Here is a 21942-nt window from a genome sequence, read left to right as displayed (position 1 = left end):
TAAAATCTTTTTTTGAACAGTTTGTCATGTTCTTCTACCTGCTAAAAACAGATGACTGAGATTGAAGGTAGATTCCCTAACCTGTTTCTATTCCTGTTGTTTTATGTGTGAGGAAAATACACAGCTGAACAGGATAAAAGCTGTCAATTGGAATAGCATAGTTTCTCATGCTGTTTCTTTACTGCATATTCAGAAGGGAGAACAAATACGTAAGAAATGGTGTTTTTCTCACACTTTCATAATGATACTTTACAATACCTCTGTGCTTCAAAATGCCCCAGATCTTTTATTCTATACACATTTGGGATCACAACTCTTCCAGATTTCTAGGTAAGTGTAGTGAAAAGCTTTGAGCTTTGCTTATAAACTGCTGTCCTGATGCTACAGCCTAAGAATGGTTTTATTTGTCTCCTTCTCTGGAGATATTCAAGTCTTGCCTGGACGCCTACCTATGCGACCTGGTGTAGGGAACCTGCTTTGGCAGGGGGGTTGGTCTCGATGATCTCTAGAGATCCCTTCCAACCCCTACAATTCTGTGGTGCTCTGATTCTGTGATTTATTCCTCATTAATGTACTGTATGTTGTTGTGACTGTAAATCTTCTTACATGAAGGAGGAAACCAACAGGCTTCTGAAGGCTATTGAGGAGTCAAATAAGAAGATGCAAATTACAGAAACAAGTATACAGGAGAAAGACCAGAGAATTGGTGAGCTGGATCGGTTGATTGAACGCATGGAAGAGGTATGAGAGTTAGTTGCTTGTCGTATTTAAAGACAATGGAGAAGTACCTGAAGGGAATTTTATTTATTTTTTAGTTGCCTGTTGCTCAGTACCGTACTCAGTGATTTACCACTTCTGTTATTGTGTCTATATACATAAATGCACCTAGATTATCAAGGAGACACTGTGACTAAGTAATTCTTCTACTTTTTTGGTGATCAGAGCTGTTTTATGTAGTAAACCATCATTTTAAAAACTGTTTTGTCTTCCTGCTGTGTACATGGTTTCCCAAGCCTAATGAATTAATCATAAATGACCCAAAAGTTCATAGAAATGTTGCTGGTAGGGCTACTAAAATATATTTTAGTGAGATATAGACCTTGTTATTTATAGTTCTGATTGGAATTGCATCTCCAAATTTCTTCTCATTTGAATACAATGCTAATCTGAAGGCTTCAAACGAAAAGGTTTTGAATTTTCTTTGTGGATATGTAGCAGCCACTTCATTTTTCCATGTAGACTTCTAGCTCATTTTGATAATGTCTCAGAATATTTTGGGAAGGGAAGAAAAGATTGAGTAAAATGCTTTTCAATCTAAAATCTACCTTCTTCTTTTTCTGACAGTATTAAAAAAATATTTCTCCCTCTAGCTCAGTAATCCCTACTAAAATGTAATTGAGAACCGTCTCTTGGATGATTGCCTCTTAAATCTCTGGAAGCAGAAATGCTTTGAGACATTTATCTCTTGCTACACTGGCAACACTACCATAAAACTAGTTTCAGCAGTTTTGTATTGTTTCTTTTTATTTCCCACCCTTCCTTCTGTACTATGGATTTTGCTCTGGGACAAAATTTATAGTAGTATTCAGATGATTATTATTCTAATGCATTATTATGTCTGTGAGTATCACGATACATTTTCCTGCCTGGTATTTTTTTTTATCTCAATCGCATTTGTTAGACCTTCTCAAATATCTGAAACTGCTTTATATATCCTCTGTCTCTAGCAGTTACAGTGAAATTTCTTCTTCATTTTCTAGTATCATTCACTGAACTAAGAATGAATGTTATTGTTTAATCCTTGGACTGTATAGTGTCACGCTAAAAGGGATAAGAGCAGCACTTTTAAAAGTCTTCAGTACTCTAGGATGTACTTTGGTGTCCCCCATTTAATTAAATAGCAGGCATCTCATTATCTTTAGAGATCTGGGTCTTGCTATCTAGAATACAAAAACAGAGAATGTGAGAATGTACTGAGAAATTCTAGTAAGTAAAGATAATATAATCTTCTGTTTTACAAGTGAAATGTTTTTTCATCTACTTCAGTATAGACTTCAATATAGTAAATATTTGCTACTGCTGAGAGATGTATTTTTAATAGCCAGTCTTGTTGGCTTAACTGGTTAGTCTGATGTGCATTTATATTGAGCCTCTTTTATCTAACGCTTACAAGTCTTATTAGAAGAATTAAAGATTACTCTGAGGAATCATGTCAGCTTAACAGACCACTTTAGCAGCTCTGTTAACTTCTTCTGGGCTGCAGCCTATCGCTTATAAGTATTATGCAGTGAATAAAGGAATTGTAATACAGCTCTTACAGTAGGATGAGTTTCTTTTCTTTAGTTATTTAATTTGCTCTCATCTACTTGATATTTGCCGAGTAAAACTGAATGGCTCTGTTAAATTCCCATTAAACTGGATAGCAGATTCCTCTATTGATCTGTGTTCACTCAGTTCCCAAGTTCTCACAGATCTTCACAAGCACTTTCTTTGTGGATGACTGAAAAAGGATGTTTTGGGAAAAATAGAAATAGAGCAATAAGCAAAAGAAATACTGCAATAGCTTGTTTCTCTGCCTTGAACTGAGAAATCTTTTCGGTAGGATAGCATGGAAAATATGACAGTTATGTAGTTAAAGATCGTGATGATTCATTTCTTCATTCAAATATGTCAGTTTCAAGTATCACTGTACATCTTCAAATGGATGATTGAAAAGTCTGGATAGCTGGAATTTGATTTTATTATTTAATTCTGTGGACATAGGCGATGCATGAATCCTCTGTAACAGCTGTAAATTTGTTTAATTACTTCCTATTTTCATTTCACAAATGGTCTTTTGAATTGCAATGAAGTATTCTTAGTGAAGTCTTTACATTTTGATGTATGGAAAACTGAGGGAGGCTATTGCATTTCTTGTTTAGGAACGTCACCAGCTGCAAAAACAACTGGAACTAAATGAAATGCAACTATCTGGAGCAAAATCTGAAAGCAACTCTGACAGTGAGAGGTGAGATATGTCTTGTATGTGAACAGTATTGCTAGATAACGTTAGTGGTTTTTTGTAGAGTCGGTTGGTTTGTTTTTGGACATCTGAATTTTATTTTCCTAACTTGAAATCTGCAGATTAGGAGGCATTGTCCATCTGATAGTAAGTTCTTTCTTCAGATATAAAAATATGAAGAAGATTAATCACAAATCACTTCCAGAAATTTGTCCTGAAAAGTTGTTTGCAAACATGCAGAATATGTTTTAGGTGCAACGTAACATATTTAATGGATTGCATTTTTCTTAAATCTGCATTCCCAAATTCATTGTTTGTAATTAGTATAGTGCTTACTACAAACACTTTGGTCATCACCTTCTAGACCATTCAATATGGTTCTGAAAGAAAATATATTCTGTATCAATATGAAGCTATAGGATAAAATCAGCTGTAGGATAAAAAAAAGTTCATCTTTGATAATTTGAACTGATGAAGAGAGCAAGAGTTTTGCATCTGACTGCCAACTTGTCTTCTATATAAAAGAAAAACAGGAAATATGTTTGAAGTTTGGAGGAGCAGGTCTGCAAATGTGGGGAACATATGCACATGAACAAAATGAAGGTATGGAAAAAATCTGTCCTGTAGCATCACAGTGCAGAAATAGGTTGTGAAGTTATTTGAGGGAAGTGAGAGTGATGTTGTTGGCAGTGACACCTCTGTGAATAGTTGTTCTGGAAAGTGTGAGGCAAAGAAGGAAGAGCTAATGGTGTGGTAGCACCTGAGTGTGCTGCTTTTGCCCAAGAATGGCATGTGCATCCACTTCTACTTCTTTGAGACAGATGCAGCATCACAAATAGGCAAAAGAAAGTTTAATGCAAAGCCAGAATTACAGTTTCAAGAGAAATCTATCCAGCACCAAGGTAGCATAACTACCATTGGAGTGAGAATTGTGTCTATCACTCTCAAATGTTTATGTAACACTAGTAGAGTGGGTAAAGATGATTTATAAGCAGAGACTGAACAATCATACTTGATTACTATTGATATTTCTGGGGACCTAGAAACTCAGTTTTAAAGTTCTGGCATCCTATTCTTCTATATGATGCAAGAGTAAGTCTCTGCCCAGAGCACCTTATTGCCTAGTTGCATTGATCTGTGACCTCCTTATTGGTTTCAGGGAAATAATGGCTTTTTATGTCAGTCTGTTAAAACATCATTTTAAAGTGTATAGATGTTCCATGCAACATAGAATATGGAGATGAAAAATGATTTCCTTTCTTCCTTTACCACTGGTACTCTTCCCACTTCAGTGAATCCTGCTTTGCCCACTCAGCATGAAAAGTTATGCTGCAGTAAAAAGAGTAAAGGAAAGACAGGAATTTGTGCAGTGCAGAGTGAGCAAGCATATGATAGCAATCTATGCAATGAATCAGTGAATCTGTGTTCACATGATGAGATCTGTTCTGAAGTTCTGTTTACCTGTGTGTGACCACCATGACACTTGATCTCCACCTGAGGAATGTTCTCTCTTCTGTTTCTCCATTACTTCTAGTACTTTAATTTGGAATCTTTTAATGAGGCAAGATGTGTGTTACAATTGCTATCAAAATGAAAACTGCGGCTTTTTGAGACCTTAATGCGCATGACTAAAAAACTTGCAGCAATGCCTTGTTTTTTGAGTCCTTGTTCAAGTGCTGTGCTTACAGTTCCATAGAGTACTGTTAACAGAAGCTTTTTATGGAGGGGAAACAGCATACAATTCAGACATTCAATAGAATCATGTCATACAGTTTGCCATCTGCTGCTTTTCCTTAAAACGGTTGTTCTGTTTGCGGCTTCAGCACTTTCTTTTGCTGTGCACAGAGCAAGATTAAAAAATTCTTTTTGTGTTTGATTCCCCTCCACTTCTCGAATCTGTCCTGAACCTAGGAGTACAGAAGCTTATTTTGCAAGCCACAAATTGCTCTTATTTAAGAATTTTGAGAACTGTATATTCAGATAAAAATGGAGGAGGTCATGGCCAACATGCCAATAGTATCTTAAATATTCCCTCCTGTTTCAGTTTTTGGTAGGAGTTTGAAGGATGTTCTATTTCTGTGCTAAATGGCTTTTAAGAAAAACAGAATCTCTCTACAAGGCCATAGATACAAACTTAAAACATCCACAGCAACTCTTGCTGACTGTTGTTGACTTATTTCTACTCCAGTAGCTTTCTGCTACTGTTGGCAACTATGCCAAATACTTGATTGACAGCTGTCCCGTAGTAGGAGAGCACTTAAAAGGACAACTACAGATGTGCTTCCGTGGATACTATTTAGTTTATATTTCCAGAAGTTTTGCAGATGATTGTAAGCCAGGATAAATGTGTCTTTCAGGTGATAAAGATCTAGTTGTCTAAATGCCTTTTACTTCAAGGAAAAACAGATGTCTCAAGAAGATGAGCTTTATTATAATGTTTAACTGTCAGCACTTTGGGCTATGAGTAAGTGTGCCAGAATGTCAGAGAAAGGTGAGTGAACTTGGGTGGAGACAGCTACTTAGACTACAAGACTACCATTAAAATGTACTTCAGACGAATAAAATACACATCTGCCAGTGGAATTTGACTTGCCTATCTCTGGACCTGATCTTCTTGATTTGTGGTGAGACTGTGGCAGTTTATTCTTGTTTTGCTTGTGCTGCATACCTTCTCACTTATATGTTTAACTCTTCCATCTTTTGCTAGGTCACAGCATTTGGAGGAGGTAGCAGCTAGCCTAAGAGAGAGAATAAAGCATCTGGATGATATGGTCCACTGCCAACAGAAGAAAGTTAAGCACATGGTTGAGGAGGTGAGAACCAGTAAAACAATTAGTACATAATCCAGAGAGCTGTGTTCTGTGTGCAGTTTCCTTATGCCACCTTACTTAAAAACGCAGTGGAAGATGAGTTAAACATCTGGAACTAGTGAAGCAGAAAGGCACAATAAAAGCAGTTTAACCCCATGCCTTTGGGTTATATACTTTAGGATGACTTCAATTCTGGAACTCTTTGTGTCAGTCCATGAACTAAACATACCATATACAACTTAATTTGAAGCATTCAGATCAGTTAAGGGTCTTCTTCCTATATGTGAGTAGAAGGCAGACAGACAGCAGTATTATGCTAAGCCTTGCTACTTCACAGAGTAGAGGCATTCATGAAATATCTTTTTTTTTGTCTTTGGACATCACGTGTCTACCAAATCAAACGTTTGGAAACTATTCTAATCTAAGGCATTCACAATGTACTGTTAGAGGCTATCTGGTTAGACATGGAGTTTTTCTATTTTTATCAAGATGGTATTATGTATACCTCTATCTAAATAATATTTGCCTATATTTCTTGGTTTGTGTGTTGGTTACAAGATTCTGATGGAGTTCTGATGTATGATCAATGTGTGATACCAAGAGATCCTGTTTTACATAAAGTGAGTAGGAAAGAAGTGGGATGGAAAACTGTATCTAGTTCAGCTTACCAATTTTATTATTCTCAAGCATCACAGCAAGTGGTTGTTATACCACAGTATTCTATTAAGGAAAATATCTCTAATAATCTAATTTATCTACTCAAAGCATTACTGGAACAATTATTATTCTGAAGTCTGTTTTATATCTCAGGAAGCTAACCACCATATTATGAATTTGTTTGTTTTTCTTGTAATTAAAAATACTAGAGAACTTGACACTTCGTGATATAGGTGGCAATCCGGATGATTCTATTAATACTGTATTATATTACTTCTAAGTTTACTCTAAACTACTCTGTGTAACCAGACCTCTAGTGGGCTGTATTGGTATAGCAAATATTTTCAATTCCATTGTGTGTTTTGGCAAAAACAAGTATAAATCTTGGGCCAATAATAGTTATATTATAAATGCCAGTTTTAATTGGTGAGTTTAGCATTTTGAATCGTGTAACATGTATTTGCTGGCATGTTCATCTGCACAGAAAGCTCTTCAAGATCTTTTTTGTCATCCCATTTAAAGAGCAGAATGTTAGACGACTAACTCACTACTTAGTTGTCAAATATATCTATTTTATCTCATGCCTGACTACCTGCTTTTCAAAATCAATTAAATGATCCTTTGTTGCTATGTAGTCACAGAGAATGTATTTTTACTCTCTGTAATTCTTATATGTTTTAGTTTTTCTTTTAATACAGTTTACTTGAGAGCTGCATGAATGCTTGCAACTGCATTGTGATTAGAGAACTAAGTAAAGATTTTTGTAGCAGATATTTGATCAGGTCAGATGGTGACAAATTAGTGTTTTTAATTAGGTGGTGTCTGTGGTGTGTGTTTGTACTGTGTTTCAGTAAATATCTACCATATTGCTGGCATGCTGCTTTAATTAAAGCCTTAAAAATAGCAGCTGTCTCTGGGTGCAGAGAGTTGTAGCTGTCCACCACTGGGAAGATAAGCACTGCAGATGTGTGTACACTTTGAAAAACAGAGCCTCCCATGCACGTATTTTTTTATACTTTTGTGTATACTTCTTAAAAGGTAGGATGTTGAAAGAGAATGCTGTCTAGAAAGACTCTTTTTGAGATCAGTTTAAACTAGTGAGCAGTAGCACTAAGATAGTCTTTCTAGGGTAAATAACACAGTTACAAAATCTCTGCTATGTGAGACCTAGAAAATGTGTTCATCAGAGTACATTTGAGAGTACATCAGAATACAGAGTACATCTTGGCATTACATTTAATGAAATGCAGAATGTAGTGGCTCCTAAGGTCCAGAAAAATGTCACACAGATCTGCTATGTATCTTGTTATTGAAATACTTTCATGGCTAGTATCTATAAAATAAGGTTTATAACTATCAATAACTTGTATTTAAATAATATAATTGAGAAATAACAAGCTGGGGAAGCATGCTTTCTGAAACACTTCATTTTTTTTTATGCATAAGAACAGACTGAGCACAGGCTAACTCATTAACCCAGAAGAGAAATGGAAAGAAAGAAAATAGTTAAAATTATCAGCAGTACTTTTCTTAGAAGCTGAAAAAAAGGATACTCTATGAATCAGGCAAGAGAAATGTCTAAGTACTTGCTTGACTGCAGGATGAGCACATCACATAGTAATCATTTTTATAGTATTCATCTCGGTATATTCAGGTCTAGCTTTGAAGTGGAAATGAGTATTTATTCTTTCAGTGTAAACCACAACGGATTTGTGCTGTTAGCATCTTCAGTTTAGACAAAGTGCAGCTACAGAAAGGAACACCATTTCAAAGGGATGCTGAGCAAACAAAATATGCTGCTTCGAATTCATACAGAGAAATGTCAGAATTGAAAAAGTACTAAGACAAATCTGATGGCTGAAAAATCACAAAATAGATTGCTATTCAGTCCTTTTTAGGGAGAGATGATGGACCAAGTGCAGTTGATAAATGGGAGGCTTTCTGTAAAAGAAGAGCAAGCAGTCTGAGAGAGAGTGAAAAAAAGCTTTAATAGTGGAGTTTTTAGATGCAACAGGCTGCTCTAACCCCTTCATTGCTCTTCTGATGGCATTTATATAAGGCATTAGAAGTCTTGGTCAGTCCTAATCTCAGTGTGCAGGAAAGGAGACACTGACAGAAAAGCATCAGTTGAATATTCTTTTCTTTCATAGTTACTGCAAGTCTTCATTTCCAAAGCAGCCATCATGCTAGTAATGAATGCAGTAGTTATGCAACCTGCCTTTGGTGGAACTGAGCCCAGGCAGAGGACAGTCATGGTTCAGTGTACTTATGCACTTTAGCCAAGAAATCATTTGCTTCTGATTTTTCTCTGTGAAAATAAATCCTTCCATCTCAGGCATTAAGAGAAACCTCTTCAATTTGACCTAGACAAACCAGTCATAAATTAAGCAGGAGCATGAAAAACGACTTTGAGAAGAAAATAGAAGATAAAGAGAGAAAAGAAAAGCAACAAAAACACAAAACTAAGATCACTCACACAACTGTTTTTCAGCCTCATAGAGATCCTCTGCCGTGAGAACCAAGATGAGAGCCCATTAGAGCAAGAGTTGATCTGAAAGTTATCCAGCATTGGCTTGAAGCCTGATGTGCTCATTGGACAGAAACTGCAGAAGATTTAAGGCTGATGGGTCTTTCCCTGTGTTGAACTTGTTTGTTAAATAAATATTTGTTCCCAGCTTAGTGCAGATTTTAGGTGGAATGCTGGCAGCTGAAAGTGCAGAAACCCAGCCCCTATCTCTTCCTTTTTGTATTTATGGCTGGGCAGAGAGAGGCTTTCAAAGACAACCCAAGAAAAAGGTAGTTCTATCAGAGGCAGAATTTGCAGGGAGAGTCTCAGTACAGAAGTTGAAAGGATGCGCGCTTCAGACCCTTCTGCTAAGGAGTCTTCAGTGCAGAGACTATTCTGGACAGGCAGATGCAGGCACAAGGGGCACTATGGGAAAACAAGGGAAGGTGCAACCACGTTGTTTTTTTAAGGGCATTGCTTTTTAAGGTTTTTTTAAGAAATAGTTCAGGGACAGAGGTGAAAGCTTGCTCTTTTCAGTTATCCATTCTATATGGTCAGTGTAGGAAATAGGAAGCTGTTTAGTTTAAGATAATAAAGCTAAAAATCTTCAAATGAAATGTAAAATCTAAATAAGCAACAAAAGCGTTTATTGACACTATCTCCATTTCAAACCTGGTGAGATTAGGAGATCTTTTCATTTGATATCTGTGCAAATGAAGTTGAAATGAATTGCAGTTTCATGCCACAGAATGTCTAATGTGTAATATTATTACATAGTTAAGAAGAGGAGAGGGGAAAAAATAAGTATTTAGATTTGTAAGCAATGTGAATGGATTGATGCAGATACAGGGAGCTGTTCTGAAGGGGACTGAAAAGAGAGAAGGATATTTGATTCCATGGCACAAAACTATCTACGGAACTCAGATTTCACATGGAATTCCCTAACTACTGAATTGAACTGTCTCTAGGTGATGGCCCATGAGCTGTTCTCCAGCTTTAGTCTCAGATTCGTTGGATAATAAAAGGTGACCAAACACCAGAGGGAAGCTGTATCCTGTTCTGTTGCAGAAGATACTTGCATGAAAGGACAAAGTACTAATGAGCGAATGATGTTTTATGTTGCACAAATGGGAATAAAGAAGAAATTTTCCCACTAAAGACTTAATAACCAGCTGAAAACTTCTCTATCAAGAACTGCAGACAAACTGAAAAATAGCCAATTTTAATATGGAAGTACGGTTTTAATTTTAGGTCAAGTAAAGAAAGCCACACAGAAGGATGAGAAGATGGAATTATCAGCCACAGACGGAAGCCAGATTATTATTAACCAAAATCTGCTTTATATAGTACATATATTAAAACCAAAACAACAAAGAGAAAAAGAAACAACAAAAAAAAAGACACAAGAACAAATGCAGAAAGAAAGCCACCTTAGGAGCCTGGAAGAAGAAGATATATGGCAGAACATAAATAATACCCCCCTCCCTGCCCTGCTTTCTTCATGAGTTTGGCACATCTCAGTGGACTTTAGCAATGCAATACATAGCTTGTCCAATGGCAAAAGAAGCAGCACAACTGTGTTTTGGTGGGAGTGTTTATATCTGCATACCACCAGTGCTTTCAGTTAGGAACTGCCTGGCCAAATCATAAATTAGGATACTTACGCACTACTGAAGTAGTTCCTAAATAGTTGGGTTGAAGTGTTAGACACGGTGTGGGTGTTTATAGTCCATTAGAACATGTTGGCCCTGTGGGCCTACTTCAGCAGTAGATGCACATTAAAGACTGCTATGATGTTTTCATACAGCTGACTAGTTTAGACGAAGCAATATTTCGGATCAATCAGTTGTTACTTCTTCATATAAAATAGGAAATTACAAGAAGCATTGAGGATACAGCATAACTAAGGAGGATTTTTTCTTAAAAGATGGTCATTCCTGTTTGCTGTATCACATTGCCTGAACAAAATTTAAACACTAGACTCTGATAAATACCAGTTAAGTTCCAGCGAAATTCTGGAATCTTGAGTAAAATCTTGCTTTCCTTGTACAGCAACTGTCTCTGAGAGTTCAGGCTGATGTTTCAATGTCTTATCTATCTTGTTTTATATAATGTAATATGTCCTGTTTGTCCTGTGTTTAGTTATATTTATGACCAGTGTGTTAATGTCTATGTATCAGTGTTACAAGGAAAATACACTATACTTGAATAATATCTAACACTTAACTATAATAGCACTGTCATATTCTGAGAAATATTTGAAATTGATTGGCAGTATAAAGTGGTAAGTGTTGAATTTACCTAACAGCTGGATCTGTTCTAATTCAATAATTCACTGCATATTTCAAGCCTCCAGTACTGTGACTAAGTATGCAAAATAAAATCAGGTTTGCTATTTCAGACTTTATCAATGTTCTGTGATTGAACACTTGAATTCTCTCTTTCAGTACTTTATCTCTTAGTTGCTTTGTAATTCTCTTGATTTCCTTTCTAATAACACTGCTTACTTCTCCAGAATTTCCTTTTAAGTCTCATTAATCTCTTCTTGACTGTTCTTAGTTGTTCTACCCATGAAATCAATTTAATGCTGTTGGCTTGTACATCTAGCTTTCCATCTTTACTGAAGCAAAGTTGATTGATGGAGCAAGAGAAATTCAGAAGTGCTGTTCATCCCAGAAAGTATTTACACCGCCCTTTCAAGTAGCATGACAAATTCATCTGGTATTTGAGGAGATATACTGACAAATCTGTAGGATTCTATAGTGAGAAATAATTATATCTTCATTGATAGGGTGGACAAGAATTGAATTTCTGGGAGGTGCAAGAAAAGGTTACTGTCTGGAATCTGGGGGAGTTTGAGCAATGTGACCTCGAGGTTTTAGAAGGAGAATATACAGAGGTTGTAACAGCAGTAGGACTATGATAAAGAGTGGGGGGAGCTTGGAGAAAAAGTGCTATGGCTATATTATTTCCCAGCTATTAGATAAATTCAGCAACATTCACATTGCTCATGGGGTCTTAATGTTCTGATTCACCTCACTGTAAGTTGCACTGGATATGTGCAATGTGAGCTGTACACCTAACACAGTCTGCATGGATTTTTATGGATCTGGCCATAACTGAGAGAGATCAGGTGCCCTTCTTTCCTGTGCGAAGTGTGGGGGAATTGAAGTGAGGTTGGCAAAGGTATTGCTGAAAAGCACATGGTGCCACTCAGTCCTCGGAAGACCAGGTAAGTTACAATACTGTCATCTGGGCCTTGTTGCTGTTCCCTTCCCAATATCTGGAATAGTCAGCAGTCACCCAACATGAAAAGGAAAGGCAAGAGCAATAAATACAGTTCAGTAGGTTTGCTAAGAGAGAATTAAGTGAAAGATCAAAGGTTGATGGTGTGTCCCAGGATTGCTAAATTTATAATTATACTGTTAGGACAATTGTCTCCAAAGGAATGGTTGAGTCATTGATACAAATTATGTTGTTAAAGAAATTTTGTTTAATTGCTTACTGTGAATGTGGAGAAATACTGGTGGAGAATTGGAGGGAAATGAATGGCTAGTGAATCTTGCAGTGCAAGGCAGGGAAGAACAGTGCTAGGGAAGAGTCTGAGCAGTAGACAAGATTGGAAGGAGAGACGCTGAAGGATATACTTCTGTAGTGCTTGTAGAAAACGATGGCGAAATCTGAGAGGGTAGTTTTGTAAAATCCAGATTTGGGAGCAAGTTGCTGAATTGGCAGGGAGCTGAAATGCTAAAGTCTGCAGACACAGCAAGGATGAGGTGGGTTATAGGCTTTGGGTATTTCTCATAGAAAACATAGGAAGATCTTGGTGATATTTTTGGACTGGAGTCAGTCCAGCAATGAGTCAGTCCAAGGAAGTTCAGAGTCTTTGACTTGTACTAATTTGTTTCTAATGCTAGACTGCCCTGGCCACCAGTTGGGCCCTTAGTTCAGTATTGTGTTTGAACTATCCTGCTTCTCCTTTCCTTGTCCTTACCTTATGTTCAACGAAAAGTCAAAATCTATTGCTTTCTCAGCTGTTAGTTTTTCTCTCACTCCTTGGATCAAAGACCCTCTCAAGACTTGGTTTTGTGCAATATACATTCATGGTGCTGTAAGCATTATTATCTTAAGTTTAGTTTGCTATAACTAACATCTTTTTAATGGAAAAAAAACAAACAACAAAACAAAATGCTATGAGGTATTAAGTCATTAATATTATTTTTGAAGAACTTTTACCCAATATCATCATTTTGAGCCACTGTTCTTCTTACATTCCTCTCTTGAAGGAAACTATTGCTCTTTTACTTTATGCAATGTGCCTTATTTAAATTAACTGAATATAGACTTTATTAAATACAGTAATATATTAATATAAACCTCCAGACTTATTCCTGCTTTTCTGTAAGTGAATGTCCACCTTGAAGTGTAATCTAATCTGGCTTGTTCACTCTTGGTCATCCGTATGCTAATGGCAGGACACAATGTGTGCTCATATTTTTATTCAGTAAATAAACTTTTATAGTAAACTACTCTGGTGGGATGTGTCATCCATGTCAAGTCTGTGGGTAGGCTTAATGGTGCTTCAAAAATTTGTTGGGAGTTGTCTTAGCCCTTGTTCAGCAGTAGTGCTGAGACAACTAGTGCTGGGGGCTGCAGTGTGCCTGTGTGTAAAAGGGGTGCCCTGCAGTGTTTTTGCCTGCATTCCTTCTGCAGTGGCCTCACAGATTCCCTCTGCTGCATCTGGGGAGGAGGCTGAAGTACTGTTGTTTTCCTGGCCCTGAAAGAGCCCCTTCAATTTTAACAACTGCTGAATTTATTTCTACGAAATATGTTTGATTTGTACAGCTGTCTTGGACTGATTTCACAATGTTGTAAAGCTCCACCAAAAGGTTTTATATAAGCTACTTAATTTACAGCTTTATCATATCTGTAATCTGCATAGTCTTATCACTCCGTTCTGTTTTACTGCTAGAATATGTTTGTTTGTGTGTGATAATGTAGCATAACATTGGCTCTTCTTCATATGTTAGAAAGAGAAGGCATATTTTAAAATTCTTTAGAAGGCCAAAATATGTTGATGTAGTGGGTTCTGACTGATGTTAAATGAATACATCAAAAGGAGGCAGGGAGTCTGTTGCCCATTCTGCCAGTCCTCAGGATTTTCACCAAAAAAAGAGTAAAAGCAGTAGCATACCTGCAAAATAATAACATGTCTTTTTGGAGTTGGGGTTTGTGTTTGGGAAGAGGAGGAAGCAATTTATCAGTCTTCCTCTAAAAACAAAATGGGGTGTATTACATTCAAAAGGAAGAATTGGACAAAGCCCTCCTCTGATCCCATAGCTGCACTTGGCTTCAGTTAACTTTCCATTGTATTGATTACTGCTGTTAAAATTATTTACTTCTGTGCAGAGTAGAATAAAATATTAATAGAGAAGATCCACTTAAAAATTCTAAAAGAACCATTTATCTTTTTTCAAGTGGAATTTACTGATAGGACTGAAGCTGTTCATCAAGTGACTTAATTTAGTCATAGTATTAAACAATTGTAATTAATTATGAAGATCAGAATGAGATACCATTGCGCCACTCTGAAATTCTGAATATGCTAGAAGCTTTGGATTTCTGTGATCAGAAGACTGAAATAGTAATACCTTTAGATGACATAGGTGATTTTTGCATGCACTTTAAAGAAAAGAAATGGAATATCTGATTTTGGGAAAGATAGAAAGATGGATGATGACAGCACTCGTATATTCTGTAACTTCAGCTGAAAGCACATACTTCATCATATTTACATTTTACCTTTTTCCAGTAATAACTGATAACTGTGTCAATGATAACTGGGAATTAGAGAGACTGAAGTAAAGTTGATTCGGTGATTTTATAACTTTGGATTAATATATGCATCTGTTTTGCTTCTTTGCTTCTTGTTGCACTGTATAGATTTTGGGGAGGAAGGGTGAGAGTACTATTCCGAGTAGTACTGAGAGTTTTAATTAATGTACTTTTGAGTGTTTTATAACTTTTTTTAGCAGGATGAGAATATTTCTACTAATCATTGTTTCTAGATGCACTGAAAAGTTTTACAGTGGTGGGTTTTGGAAGGTCTTTTTTAATGTGCTTTCACAAAATGTAAAAAAAGTTAGTGATTGGTGAGAGTACATAGAAAATCTGGCCTAGCATTTGGAAGTGGTCAAACTGTCTTGTATATCAATGTAACATTGTAACTGCCAGGTAAGAAAAAAAAAACAAAAAACTAATTATGAGCTTTGCTTTATTTCAACTTGGCTATCCTATAAAAGATTTCATTTTGGTAAAATTCACTGAGTTTTTATTAAAAATGCTTTTTACTTTTCCCTTAAGTTTGGGAAACTCATAACCAAACAATAACAAAATAAAACAAACTTATTTTCCAGGAGGTTTTATAAAAAAATGAATGCCTATTCTTTATTATGTATGGATCTTTTAATTTCTTGTTTTCTTGTTGGCATGCAAGAAGACCAACTTTGGGGCCAGTAAGAAGAGATTGTTATGAAACCCAGGGCATACCCCTGGGTTTGGCCTTACCTGCCTATTCTGGTAGCAAGGACAGAGTTAATGTAGAAGATCTTGTGCCACTCACTGATTAGCAGAAATCCCAGAATATACTCTGGTCATCTTTTCTTCCATAAAGAACTGCACTAAGATGCAATAGCTTTGGTTCAACTAATTTTAATTTTAATGAGCATTTGTAAATAACTGCTTTCCTTTCCCTAGGTATAAAATGCAAATGCACTTTTTTTTTCAATGAGTCTTGTATGCCAGAAAAGAACTGAACAAATAAGACCTTCGAGAAACTATCAGATGTGTGCCATATTTTTGGATTTAATTGTCTAGAGCAAAGACCATTAAATCAGAGATGGATTTTTCCCAAGTTTGCTTTGTTACATGACAATGTTTGAGTTTACATTTTGTTTCCAGCTAAATGCAGATAAAATTAATGTTAGTATACATCTATGATCTTTATATAAACAAACAATAAATATGTAATAAAATAAAATATCTTTTCTTCCTGCAGTATCTAAGTCTTCTTCCTCCTTTTCCCAACCCCATTAGACCAAATGTGTTTATTTTTCTTCGCAGATTGAAATGCTAAGAAAGAAAGTCAAAGAAAAGGAATTATTTATAATACAGCTTTTAGAAAAGATTTCTTTCTTAGAATGTGAGGTAAGGCATTATATAATTGCAATTGTTTTCTGAAACCCAATAAAATTGGAACTGGTGTCATCTGATGCTGCTTAAATGCATGTTTACTTCTTATATTTGCTATTCTTCAGTAAACAAAAGTTTGCTGAAATTAAACACCTGTCACAAGATGAATGTTTGTAATATAAAGTCTGGATACTTCCATTATAGAGACTAAGTTTGTGGTGTTGTTTCTCAGCTTCCTGGGGCTGAGAGGGAAGTAGGTTCCAGTAAGCAGCAGGAGATAACAAGAAGGATGGGTATTAGGTATTGGGGGCCACTATATTTCCACAGCTGTGCTCCAGGTGATGGCTTTATCTACCCAATGAGTGGGGATAGATGTACAATTTCATGTTAGCTTTGTTATCATACAATTTTATAACAGTGTCATAAGTTCTTAAAACAGAAGCTACTGAAAAAAGATGGTTGATTTAATTTATTGTATTCCTCAGAAATAAGGACTGTTTATTTTCTCTGAATACTTTTACATTATTTATTATGGAGAAAAGCCAGATTGGAATTGTATTTTCTCAATCAATTGACATAACTAATTAACATAACTAAAATAAACTTGTGTTGAAAATCACTGTTTTCCAGAATAAAGAATTACAAGATAAATTGGACTATTTAATGGAAAATCAACCAAAGACCAATGTAGAAACCAGAGATGCTGGTGTAGGATGTGATCTTCCATCTAGGTATTTCAATTTTCTTGTTTATAGCAAACTTCTTTACAACATCCCTTATCAGCACTATGTTAGTACACTGTTAGAGTGGATTGTTGAGTTCTGCAAAATGTTACTAATTTTCAAAGAGCGCCTGGTAGATACAAGATGTAATGTACTTCAATGACTCGAGCAGTTTTAGATGCAAATTTATTACAGACCCTTGGTGCTTAGTTGCAGTAATGTGAAAAGCTAGAAGTAAAGCTATCTGACTTTGTGAAATGTGGAAAATATTGATGAATTTTGTCTGCCAGCACCACAGCAGGAGACAACGGACAGCACTGCTCTGAGCCTCTTCAGTGCTGGCTTCATGAATGCTTTATTGTTTATGTTCCATAAGAGGCATCAATGACCACTTTAAAGGGGAGGTAACACCAATAGTAGCAGTCTAGAACTCAGAAAGTTTTGGAACTGTCCTATCTCTAAGTGGACTACTGCCAAGTAAGCAGCACAGATGATCACTTGCACACTGGGATGCCTTTCTCTGTTCTCTGACAATGGGTAAAGTTCAGGCCTCCCTTCTCCACCTCCCCTTCCTTAATTCCAAACACTGCAATAGGGTTGCACTGAGACCTCGTAGCAATGCTATCAACTTTGGCTTGAATGTCTCCCCAAGAAAATCATCACAAGGAAGGGCAAAACAGTAAGGTAAGGATGATCATTGTATATTACTTTAACTACCAACAGGTAAACTAGTTCATCTCAACTGCCCTGCGAATTTTTGCTTGATGTAAATTAGCGTATGAAATCAGGAAGCTGCAATGCACACTAAAATTTTCCTTCCTAGTTTAAAAATACACTTATGTCAGTGTTCTGCCTAAAGCATATTGTAATGGCTCTGAAATGTCACAGACTGTTGTTTTTCACCCAGGATGCCAACATCTTTGTTGTCCCCTCTGGGTCCCTCTTTCACATAACCACAGCCCCAGTTAGCTGATGCTTTTCCTAGTTTTTATATTTATCTTTGACCTCTATACTGTTTAGATTTTATGGTATTATACTTTACAGCTAATTGTGTCCTTACATTTGATTTTACTGTCTTTAGGATCTCTAGGCCAAGCAGCTGTATTGTTGGATATTCCAATATAAGCTCCAGTAGATACTTGCATAGCATTTTTTTATCAAATATTATTTGCAGCATTATATAAAATAAATATGGAACATACCAAACACATTGAATAATTTAATTTTAGCCTATCAATAACAAGGCACAGGTTTATTGCAGTGTCACTTTCAGCCCAGTTGTCTAGTGCTCTGACATTAACCCTGCAATTTTTCTTGTACCCTTTACAGTACAAGTCATGATAACGGAAGATCTCCTGAGAGCACAAGGCCAATGAGGACATACACCCCATTCAAGAGAGTGTTGGAATATAGCACAAAGAACAGTACCTCTTGAGCATTCAAGTCAATGTGCTTTCTAAATACAAACAAGTATTTTGCGCCTTTGCAGCTTGATTAGATAAATTTTTATCAAGTCATAGAGAAGAACAGCAGCATGGAGTCTTGCTAAATTTATCCTGAAAGCAGCTTTTTAGTAGCTTCCAATCTGAAGTTACTACTGACATTAACTGTGAGGGAGATAGGCAAGAAGTGGATGAACGAAACAGCAGTCTATATTGCTTCTTTAGAAGCTGTCTAGTGCAATGTGTCATTTCAAACACCTACAAGGAAGGGGTTGTATAGCTGTACAGATTTTCTTCAAATGTGTTCTAATGTCATTTGTATGATGAATCTCTATTTTGTTTTCAATACTACTAGAAACAGAATCTAAAACTACCTTGGCAGGGGGCATTAATCTCAAAGCTCCTCCTTTGTGTACAGAGTGTGAGAGCTGTTCATACTTACCATAGAGACCTGCGGTGACTGAGGGCTCTGTTCACACAGAACAAGTTGACTAGGAACCAGCATTCTCTTGCTGAGAAGGAGAAATGCAACTGAGATGTTCTCAGGAAATTTCCTCTATGCATGCAGATGAATGTTGTATTTGTTGCTCAAAATATTAAGTAATGTAGCAGCTTTATGATGGATTTTGCTTTATTGGATGAATATGTGATTTGTACTTCCTAGTCACAGAGCAGAATGACCACTGGTGATACATTCACTAGTGACTGGGTAGGCAAATCCCCGTTGCTTTTTTAAAATTGCTTTTGCATTACAGGAAGGAATTCTCACTGAGCAGCATTTTGCCTTCAGTAACCTTCTGCAGTTCCTGCCATTCCCACATCAATACCTATCCTGAATTATTATTTTGATTTTGAGTATGCTTTCATTCCCTACAAACACTTAAAATCTTATCCCCGACTTCAGAGTACCAGCAGAATGACTGCATCTAACAACTGAATTTATTTATATAGTCTTAGTTCTTATATTTTATTTTCCCAGTTTTATTGAAATAAGTTTAGTATTTTCTTGTAGTCCTGCTACCATCAATGTGTGGCAAGTTTTTTTCTATTACATCAACTGCTATAGAAAACAAACAAGTTGTTTTGTATAATTCTTGTATTGAATGTGAACCCCAGGAGGTGTTCACCTTGCCAAAGGGCTGCAAAAAGTGATTGCTTTTATCTCCAGTCTAATGCAAGTTCTTAAATTCAGTATACTCAAAATTGTATTTAAAATAATAGTATTTAACTCATAATCCCAATTTTATTTCTCCATTCTTTCATGGTTTTCTTAACTTGCTAGAAATCTTTGTTTATTCTGTAACTGTGCTGTTTAACTACTAAGTAAAGAAGTCTCTAGTGGAGCATGGAGTGGAGACGATGTCTTGGTGCAGTACAAGTACCTCACAGAAACACAAATTGCTTGGTGTAATTAAAGCAAAAGCAAAATAAAATGGGAAACTCAAACTTCTCCAGCTTTTATGCTTGGATCATCATCCATCAGCACGCAAGCTATTTTTTTTTCTTATGACCTGATCAACTCTTGAGAATTTAGAATGGTCATTCTTTCTAAAAAGTCAGATGCAGTATTGTGGATTATTTTATGTGTAGAATTCAAGAAATACTGCAGTCAAAGCCACTGACAAAAATCTATCTACTGTTGAGGTAAGCCTGTAATCTTTATTGGAATAGAAGTCACAAACATTAACAGTTGCTCAGTATTACTTTGAATTTTTCTTTTTAAAAGTTTTATCAAGTTAACTTAATAGCTCTAAACGGAAACTCATGTTTAGTATGCATGTGATGGAGTGAATAATATCTCCTAGATGTCAAAAGGGAAAAGAAAATAGCTGTTGCCTTAGTGAATAGAAATTATAACACACATTTACTTAAGTTGCTTCTCCCAGAGGAGAAGGAAAGGGCTTGAAAGGGAGGTCCCTGAGAATCAATTCTACTCCCTATAAAAGGTCCTCCAGGCAAAGCAGCTCATTGTGCAAAGCAGAGGAATACTAAATACTGGAATATCAAAGATGAGAAAATAGCTGACACATGGAGAAGCTGTAGCCTCAACCCCACAGAGTGTTTTTGATTGAAGTTTTCACGATTGAGTGTGTTTGGGAGATTGAGTTCCCAAATAACAGTTAATTTGATCAATACCTAATTAATTAGGTTATGTACAATGAAGATCTTGAAGTGGAACTTTAAATACAAAAACGTTTTAAATGGCAGTGTTTACTGATGAACCCAAAAGGTGATGGGTAATGGCCCAACCCGTATTTCAGGCACAATTTTTGTATGTGTGTAATCGTATCTCCCTCTAGTGGCTCATAGCAGCAAAAATACTTAGCTGTTATTTGGACAGCGTGCTTTGAAGAGAAAAATACTGAAGACTATGCCCAAATGGCCACGCTAATATCCATTATGGATGCAGCCTCAGTTCATTATCAGCCTGTTACTATTTTATGTGCCCAAACAATCTGGTTTCAGGATTGTATTTATGAACTGTGATTAGTGAGTTATGTTCAAAAACAGATTAACTGATGAAGGTTTTATTTATAGATAAAAGGAAATGCGAGTTGTTGTGATAAAAAGACATTAATTGTAAAGTTTAATTAAGTAAAAATACTTCATTGATCTGTCTGGCTTGAGCTAGAATTCAGAAAACAGTCTCATAGCTAAATGCTCTGACTTTAGTAGTAGAGAGCAGGATGAAATATCAGAAGGTTTTGATACAGACTTCAAAAGGAACTTCATTCTGCTTCTGACATATTTCTGAGAATATTTCTGAAAATACTTCAGCTTTGAGACTTGCAAAATGGTGATCATCTGCTCAAAACTGCACCCAGACTGCAGAAATATTTCCCGCACAAGTTTTCCATGTAAACTCTATTTATGCTGTATTGTATTTTGATATTCAGTGCGTTGGATGACCATTATTTGATCGAACTATTGGTCTAAATTTGGTAGCTGTGAAGAGCAGGAAAGGAACAGTATTTATATAACTGTGTTACATGAAAATATAGAGCTTTCCAGTCAAATCAATAGCAATGTAAATTAGCAGAGATAATAACAAATCTGGCTGAAAAGACTTTAACACTTCAGTACAAGTTTTGTCAAATTGAGATTGGAATGCTTAGTACTATAACATTAGAAACTAGTAAAATTTCTGTAAACATCAATAAAAGCCATATAGGTAGGTTCCAGGAAGTGCATCAAATATAAGTCAATTATATGACTTCATTTGTACCACGGTAAGTGTTATTCTGTGATTTATTCCAGATCTTCTGGAAAGTATTTTGGGATACAGTTTTCATATATGCTGTGTAAATAGTGCAATTACATTGTATGCTTTTAAAACATCCTGTATGTAAGACTTGAAAAGGATGAACTGTAATAAATACTGTATTTAAAATTTCTATTCTGTTGTGTAAATATTCAGAAATAAACTTACCTTAAAACCTTGCAAGTTTTACTCTACATAATCTTGTTTGTTCAAAACATGTATGAATGCAAAAGTGGTTGCTCTGCAGCCTGGAATCCTTGTCAGTATTTCTGTTGGCAGACATGCTCTTGAGAACAGGAAGACACTCCCTAGCTAAAGACTAAAGACTCTTCTCAAAGCCAAGTAACAAAA

At 36.1% G+C, this 21942-nt stretch overlaps 1 protein-coding gene across 2 annotated transcripts in view; it reads left to right on the top strand.

Moving 5' to 3' along the window:
* LOC100546106 (myocardial zonula adherens protein) overlaps positions 1-21724 on the top strand; it is a 37442-nt gene extending 15718 nt beyond the window's left edge. The window contains exons 7-12 of one of the 2 annotated variants that reach the window (XM_010717270.3): positions 613-741; positions 2922-3007; positions 5709-5814; positions 16097-16180; positions 16796-16896; positions 18217-21724. In XM_010717270.3, coding sequence (XP_010715572.1) covers positions 613-741; positions 2922-3007; positions 5709-5814; positions 16097-16180; positions 16796-16896; positions 18217-18322 — 612 coding nt within the window. In that variant the 3' untranslated portion in view covers positions 18323-21724. Of the gene's footprint in view, positions 1-612; positions 742-2921; positions 3008-5708; positions 5815-9942; positions 15233-16096; positions 16181-16795; positions 16897-18216 lie in introns of those variants that run through there. The other variant, XM_010717271.3, reaches the window with a different exon arrangement.
* The last annotated feature ends 218 nt before the right edge of the window (positions 21725-21942 follow it).

Source organism: Meleagris gallopavo, chromosome 12, assembly GCF_000146605.3.
Source record: "Meleagris gallopavo isolate NT-WF06-2002-E0010 breed Aviagen turkey brand Nicholas breeding stock chromosome 12, Turkey_5.1, whole genome shotgun sequence".
NCBI lineage: Eukaryota > Metazoa > Chordata > Aves > Galliformes > Phasianidae > Meleagris > Meleagris gallopavo.
Note: the sequence above shows the minus strand (reverse complement) of the source record. Positions and strands in the feature narration are given on the sequence as shown.